Genomic DNA, 7,980 nt, shown 5'->3' with positions numbered 1-7,980 from the left:
CTCTCGAGCTGGGACCAGAGTGGGAGGGCGCCCGCCCGTCTCTCGGGAGACCAGGCTGTGTGGCTCAGGCCTCGGCGCCCGGCTGGGCCAGCTGCTCCCTGAGTTTGCCGAGCGCCAGATCTGGATTGTGTTTGCCCTGACCCCGGAGGAGGCCCAGGCAGGAGAAGATCGCTGTCCCGGCTGTCTGCACTCGGCTCCGGAGCTCCGCGCGTTACCTGCCAAGACGGTGACCGCTGACAACCCCTCCTGGGGGCCAGCGGGTCTCCAAGGGCACAGAGCGATGGCTTCTTTCTGCTCCGTGGGCCCGGGGCCTCGGCCGGAAGACTCGAACAGCAGGAGTGGGTCACCAGAGGCTCGCTCCCTCGCACTGCTGGCAGTCCCCGCAGGCGATGTGGGCCCCTTCTGTGCCCTGGGCTGCCCACAGCGTGTGGCTGGGTGGCCCGTGCTGAGGCAGTGTCCTGGCCGTAGGCTTCCCAGAGCTCACTCACGCCACAGCCTCGGCCAGGCCGCTCCAGTGGCCCGTCAGTACAAGGCGAGGGGACACAGCCTGCCTCCCAGTCCGCGGGACGTGGGGTGCTGGGCTGTGTGCTGCTCTGGCGGCTTTGGGGAACCGTAGCAGCGGGAGCGTGGTGAGGCGGCCGCGAGGAGGTCGCACACCTCCGGTCCCCTCCTCGGCGGAGGCCAGCTAAGCGCTACGCGGCAAACGGAGAGGGAGTTTGCTTTGCATTTTAGAGTCCCGTAAATGGAGATTCTGGGTCTACTTTGTGTGTTAATTGTTTTCCACTTTTAGGAACTAACTCACCTTTTCCTGCCAAGGGAAAAATAAAAAGACAGAGTGAAAAGGAGACCCGTCCACTGTTGACAGGTTCACCCTTTCCCTCCCCACCCCTTTTTGATAGTTAGCTTATGAAATTGGTGTCTGGAAAATAGTCTAAAATTAGGGGGTGGACGGAGCGCGCTTTGTCCCCAAAGGCCCCTGGGCCGGAGCCGCGCCCTGGCTCTGAGCGCTGGCGCTTGCTGTCAAGTCCCGCGTCGGCGTCGGTGTCAGTGTCAGTGCGCTTCTGCAGGGGACGAGGCACCACTGGCCCAGCTCTCGGGCGGGGCTGCAGCAGGATGCGGCCGGGGGCAGGTCGGGATGTGACGTTGGTCTTACTCTGGCCCGAACCAAAACATCTCCACTCGGAGGGCGAGAAGGCCCTTCTCGTCTGCCGAGTCCGTCGGCCGCTGTGACGCGGCCGCCGCGAGAGGAGTCAGCGGACAGCCCAGTGAGCAGTGCACTCCCTGCCAGAGAAGGGCTGGCCCGTCCACAGCCCCCGGCTCTGAAACGCGAAGGCAAGGTCACCCTCGCAGTCACGAAGGCAAGTTTGGCAAGTGAGCACTCAGCACAGAGAAAGGTGACTAGAGAGTTTTCTTTTTCTGAATAGCTTGTCAGCATCTTTACAGCTCAGGTAGATAGTATGCGACGGGCGGCACGCACGCACACACGCACGCACGCACACCCCTGAGAAAACGGGCGGCAGGGTAGAAACCCTTTGAGGATGGCGTTTTATGTCACCGTTTGTGGCTGTGCTCTTCCAGTCAGGTTCAGGTCAAATTCTTTCTGAGCTAAGACTCTTATTTCTTTTAAACTTCAGGTGTGTGTAGCAGGTAAAGTGTTAACCTTCCAGACACTTGTGCCCGAAGCAGGGGTTGTGGATAAAATGCACGGCGGGCAGTGATTTGTGGCCGGGGGGTGGGGCGGGTCTCTGTAACATGGCTGTGAGTTTCGTGGGTTTTGCGGGGCGAGTTCCGAGGACATGGTCGCGCCCCACCGCCAGGGCCAGAAGAGGAGCCTTGGCCGTGGCCTCATCTGGGCGTGTCCCCGGGGCCCGCAGCTCTCAGGCCCAGGGTCAGAGCCCAGAGCAGGCTCTGTGCAGACTCAGCTGTGGGAGGCCCACGTGCCAGGTACTGTCGCCATCCGGCTTTTGTGCGGTTACTCTGACCCCGAGTGTGTGCTGCCCTGCGCGGCCGGCCCCAGGGCGCCAGCCTGCGCCTCTGGGACCGCTGGGGGCGGGCTGGGGGACTCAGCGCCGCGGTGACGGTCAGAGCGCCTGGGACTGTTTCGTGCTTCTGGAGGGGACTCGTTGTCTCTAGAAGCCTGTTGTGGAGAGGAGACGTCTTGCTTGCGATCACTTGTCGCGGGGAGCTTGGCGTCCCCGTGAGGGGCGCCGTCCCCCGCACCGCCTGGGGAAGAGGGCGCCTGAGGTGGGGCTCATGGTCCCGCCTCTGAGAGCAGCTTGGGGAGGTGGCTGTGCTCTGCCCTCAGCAACCCTCAGGCCGCTGCCCTGCGCCCTCTCTGATCGTGCGACCTGAGCAGTGGCCTCTTGCCCCTCACTCACCCTTTCCTGGATCTTGAGGAGGATGGGACTGCTTGCGCCCCAGGTACCTGCGTTGGGTGCGGACAGCAGAGAAGTCTGAGGTGACAGCGCCTCCCGTCCTACCCGCGGCCAGGCTCGGCGCTGGCTCTCTCTGGGCCTTCGGTCCCCGTACACCCAGCGCCCTGCTCATGGGCTGCCCTCCATCCTTGCCTGTGGCCAGGGTGGCCCTGCAGCCCTGCCCGCACATCCGTGTGGGGAGCAGAGAGGCTGGCCTCACTCTAGAGAGGCCCCGCTCAGTCTCCGCCACGTGCCCCTCCACGCTCTGCCATCAGCGGGGCTTGGCGGTGTTGGCCTCGGGCCTTGGCACACAGCATGCACGGCCGCCTCCAACCTGCCTGGTTGTGTGCGGGCTGCGCGCCCCAAAGAGTCAGGCCGATCGGGTCCCCTGCAGGCATCACAGGGTTTCCAGGGCCCTTGCTTACCTTTGAGCAGCATCAGGATGACTGTGCAGTGCTCCAGGGTGGCGGGCAGGGGCCTGCGTACCTGGGCAGGGACGCAACTCCATTCCAGAAGGCAGAAGCACTGAGGGAGGAGGCCAAGTGTCCTTGAGGTGGGTCGGTGGTCCAGGTGACAGGGCAGGGTACCGCCACTGCTCCTGGGAGCCACAGGGGACGGTGAGGGAAATTAGCAGTGAGTTCAAGGTTCAGTGAGAATGTTCTCAGGACATGTCGTGTCTTCTGGAGGAAACATTCCAGGCGTTATACGAGTGTCGGGGGAGTTTTGGGGGAGTTAGGCCCGTAGGTTCCGTGGGGGCAGGGCGCATGCCAACCCCTTGCTTCTCCTTGTCCCCCTCTGCAGACGCGCGGTGGTCGCCGCCGTGCCCGCAGAGGCCAGGTGGAGTGCGCTGTGCTCACTTCTCTCGTCGTAGGGCAGCTCCAGGGGGCCTTGTCTGGTTCGCGTCCGCACAGGACACCAGACATCTGGCAGTTCAGGATTTCGTTGATTTGTCTTTATCCATTTCTGTAACTGTTTTATAGGTCGTTGGACGTTTGAAATAGTTAGCTGGCTTATTGTCAGTACCCGCAGGGCCCAGCAGCTGAGATCCCTAACTGTGCAGGTAGCCTTGTTAAAACCTGGCGCCCAGAATCACAGGCAAAGTAGAGGGTCCCCGGGACGGTTTCCTGACTGCCGTCCCTCCTGGCGGTGGCCGAGCCGTCCCTATGCTGTAGTGAACTCTTGTCCGTCTGTCCGTGTGTCAGGCGGCCAGAGGAGCCGGTGGGAAAGGCTCGGCCGCCCGTGGAGCCGTCCAGGCTGATGGCTGTTTCTTTCCAGCAGGCAGTCCCGGCGAAGGGGGAGGCGAAGCAGGATTGCTGCATGAAAACCGAGCTGCTGCGAGAGGAAGGTAAGGGCCGCGCCTCCCGCCCCCGTGCGGGGTGACCGAAGACCTGCCCCCCGTGTCCTGCGCCCCGGCCCCCGGCTGCCTCGTGCTTGCACAGCTGGGATTTCTGTGTCGTTTCTCATCTCGCCCCCTCCCCACACGGACCCACGAGACACACACAGCAGTTAGAGAAAGAAAAAGCTTATTGGAGGGCAAAAGCCAACCCTTCGGGTGACCAGAGAACTGCTGGACACGATGTCGATGGCAGCGTCATTGACATCACACAGAGCCAACACCACTCAGGTGTCCTTCACCTGCTCACAGATGGGCTGGACACTGATGAGTGGAGCCACACTCACAGGCCGCGGGCCATGTGACTGTGTTCCTGGGACATCTCGGAGAACATAAAACTGGAACCTTGGGAACACGCCCTCCCCGCCCCCCCAGGCCTTTCGTAATGCAGGCTGTGCTGCAGGATGCCAGCTGGCCGTGTCCTTCCTTCCCACTGCCCCTGACCGAAGCCTGTACTCTCCTCTTGGCGGGGGGGCGCCCTGCTGACCACAGCAGCCGCGCTGTCTGCATTCCCTGCCCCAGCCTCGTGGGGGCCCAGCTCCTCCACCATCCACAGTCCTTGTTGCCTTTTGTGGGCGTGAAGTGGTCTCACTGTGGTTTTGATCTGCATGTCCCTGATGGCTGTTGACGTGGAGCATCTTTTCATTTGCTTGTCAGCCATTTGTGTCTTGTTTGGAAAAATACCATTTCAGATCCTTTGCCTGTTTTTAAAATTGGTTATCGACTTTGTTGTCGAATTGTCAGGATTCTTTATGTATTATATATAGATAGATGTTCTCTCTCAGATACGTGATTTTCCCGTATTTCCTCCCATTCTGTGACTTACTTTTCCACTTTCTTGCTGGTGTCCTGTGAAGTGCAAACATTTTTTAATTTTGATAAAGTCCATTTTGTCTGATTTTTCTTTGGTTTTTGTGCTTTTGATATCATTGCTTAATAGACATCAGAGATTTACGCCTGTGTTTTCTTCTTAGAGTATTACAGTTTTAGCTCTTATAGTTAATTTTTATAGGAAATGAGGCGAGGTCCCGCTTCGTTCTTTTGCAAGTGGACACGTGGCTGCCCCAGCACCACTGGTGGAAAGACCCTTCTTTCCCCACTGGACCGCCCTTGCGCTCGGCTGAAATCAGTTGTGCAGGTTTGTCCTGGACTCGGTTCTGGCCACAGATCACATGTCCTCCCTGCTGCGGGGCCCTCCCTCTGGTCGTTATTGCTTTGTGCTGAGTTTTGGAATGGGGGGGTGTGAGACCCTCCAACGTCACATTCTTTTTCTGTATTTTGCCTGTTCTGGGCCCCTCAACTTTTTCATGGGAATTTTAGGTCACCTTGTCAGCTCCTGCAAGTCAGCCAGCGGGATTTGCTGTGCACTGTGTGGCATCTGGAGATCAGTTTGGGGAGCGTCGCCATCTCAGCGACACGGTGTCTTCCAGTCTGTAAACACAGGGTGTCTCTCAGTAACGTTTCATAATTTTCAGTGCACAAGTCTTAGATGCTTTTTTGTTAAATATATTCCTAAGTATTACATTTTTGATGCTATTTCAAATGGAATTATTTTCCTTCATTTGCTCATTGATATTGTATAGAAAAATACAGTTTGTTTTGATCTCATATTCTACAACCTTGTTGAGCTCATTTCTCATTTGTCATAGTTCTTTTGGCTTCCTTAGGCACTTCTCTATATAAAGTCATGTCATCTACAAGTAGATAATCCCCCTTTATCTGAAGCCTACTTGGCTTAATGTGTGTGTAGTCACACCCCTCCGCTGCTTAGGGTTTGCATGGTATGTATTTTTTCTCATGCTTTAAATTTAACCTGTCTGTATTTTAAAACACGTATTTATAGTGGTTTCTTACGGACGCCATATAATTGGATATTTCTTTTTTATCTAGTCTGACAGTCTCTGCCATTTTATTCGAGTGTTGCGAACATTGATTTGTTTGGGTTTAATGGGATCTATTGTCCTTTTTTTTCATTATCCCTCTTTCCCTCTGTTATTGCCTTCTTCAGAGCTGACTGATTTTTATGACTGTTTTTCCTCATCGTCTCCACCGTCGGCTTATTAGCTTTACTGTTTTCTTCTTTTGCGTCGTATGCTCTTGATCTCGCGGCGTTCACCTTTAATCAGTCTGCCTTTAAATACGTGTTTCGCCATTGTGTAGAATGTATTACCTTAAACGTCATTAATTCTATTTCTCCTCTTTTGTCCTTTATGTTACTGTTACAGATTTTACTTCTACAGATGTTACAAGCCACAGTATAAATTGTTGCTATGTTGGCTTTAAGCATTCAATTTTCTTTTAACCAAAAGTCGTACTGAGAAAGCAGATTCTCTCATTTCCTCACACGGTTCTCGTTTCCGGTCCTCTTGATCCCTCGCGTAGGGGAATTTCCACGTGTTACCGTTTTCCGGCTGCCTGAAGAGCTGTCGGTAACGATGTTCGGGGCGCGTTCCCGCTGGTGACTGATTTTCTCAGCTTTTTGTTGTCTGAAGATGTTCGAAGACTGTCACGCGGGCTGCAGGGCTCCAGTTTTTCCCTCCAGCAGTTTGCAGATGTGCCATCGCCTCCTGGCTTGCGTGGTGTCGAACCAGAAACCTGTAGTCGTTACCTGTGTGCGCCTGCGTGCGTGGACTGTCTTTTCTTCTTTCACTAAGATTTTCTTTATCACCGATTTTCAGTTTGATTATGTTGTGCGTTGGTCTGGTTTGTCTTTTTATCTTGCATGGAGTTCATCAAGCTTTTCTGTTCACTGATTTTATCGTTTTCTTCAAATTGGGAAAAAATTTGGCAAACACATTTTTCAGCCATTACTTTTTCGGGTGGATGTTTTTCCTTCCTCCCGTTGTGGGTACTGCAACTATGGTGATAAGTTAGATGGCTTCGGGTGACCCCAGGTTCCCTCGGGCCCGGTTTGCGTACTTCTCGGACTTTTTTCTGCTGTGCTTCATTTTGCTTAGACTCTGGTGTGTCGTTAGGTTGTCCGGTCTCCTCTGTCGTGTCTGGTCTGCTGGTGTCATCTCACGAGAAGTCACCGCAGATGCGGTTTTCCTGTTTGCCAGTCCGCTCGGGTGCGTGCCTTCGCCGCGGGCATCTCTGTCTGTACCTTACACCTCTCCCATGTTCACGTTTCCTTTAAATATTTGCAGTGCTGTAATAGCTGTTTTTAACATTCACAGCCTACAGGTTCCGTCATCTCCGTCATTCATGGGTGTTTCATTGATTTTTCTCTTGATGGATTCTCCTGATTTCTTGCATATCTCATTATTTTGGAGTAGATATTTTGAATAGTATTGTTGGTGGATTGAAGGTGTTATTGGAGTTATCTCTTTTTCCCCAATAAATTGTTAGGCTTGTCTAGGATACTTGGTTAATTAACTCGTAGACAAATTTGGTGCCTTCTCGGCCTGTTTGTAGCAATTTTAGCGCTGTAATGGGGCAGCCTGCAGTCAGAGCTTGGTTTATTGTTTTGTAAAGAATTTGACTCAGGCAGAGTTGAGCCCCAGCCCTACGGTGTGGGTCACCTGGGGTCTCCATGGATCAGCCATCACAGAGAGCCATTCTTCTCAGACCTCGTGAGACTCCAGCTGCTCGACTCACATGTACCACTCACGCCGAGCCTCGGGCCTGGGAACAAGCCACACCTCGCCCTTCGTTTGGTTCTCTCAGCCACATTATAGTTTCCATTTTCCAGGTACAGGTCTCACACCATGATTAATTTGTATTTTCTTACGCTCTTGTAAGTGGTGTGTTCAGAATTTTACCTTCCTATTGTTTATTGCTAGTTTGTAGATTTGCAATTTATCTTTTGTAATTGATCTTTATTTTGAGATCATCATAGGTTCGAATGCAGTTACGAGCACTAATACACAGAGATCCTGTGTACCTGCCCTTTACTCAGTTAACCCGGGTGGTGAAATCATGCGACACCTTCGCACAGTCTCAAAGCCGGGATGGTGACGTCAGTGCAGTTTATCGTTCACACTGAGGTTCCTCAGCATGACTTGTTTGTGTGCACAGTCATCTGTGTAGGTTACAGCGACCCTCTGCTGTCAGGCATACAGCACCTCGTCACACGGGCCCTCCCCTTGTCCTCTGTAACCTCACCCCGTCCTCCCCCCGTCCTCACCCCGTCCTCACCCCGTCCTCCCCCCGTCCTCCCCCCGTCCTCACCCT

The 7,980-nt window shown here is 54.4% G+C and overlaps 1 protein-coding gene across 10 annotated transcripts in view; it reads left to right on the top strand.

Moving 5' to 3' along the window:
- Window positions 1-7,980, top strand: part of EHMT1 (euchromatic histone lysine methyltransferase 1) — a 111,355-nt gene that overhangs the window by 36,641 nt on the left and 66,734 nt on the right. For 6 of the 10 annotated variants that reach the window (XM_011369868.2, XM_011369867.2, XM_023536499.1 and 3 more), the window contains exon 1: window positions 3,672-3,759. In XM_011369868.2, coding sequence (XP_011368170.1) covers window positions 3,672-3,759 — 88 coding nt within the window. Of the gene's footprint in view, window positions 1-3,671; window positions 3,760-7,980 lie in introns of those variants that run through there. The other 4 variants (XM_011369869.2, XM_023536498.1, XM_011369871.2 and 1 more) reach the window with 2 other exon arrangements.

Source organism: Pteropus vampyrus, unplaced genomic scaffold, assembly GCF_000151845.1.
Source record: "Pteropus vampyrus isolate Shadow unplaced genomic scaffold, Pvam_2.0 Scaffold157, whole genome shotgun sequence".
In the NCBI taxonomy this organism is placed as follows: Eukaryota; Metazoa; Chordata; class Mammalia; order Chiroptera; family Pteropodidae; genus Pteropus; species Pteropus vampyrus.
This window is presented reverse-complemented; position numbering and strand designations above follow the sequence as displayed.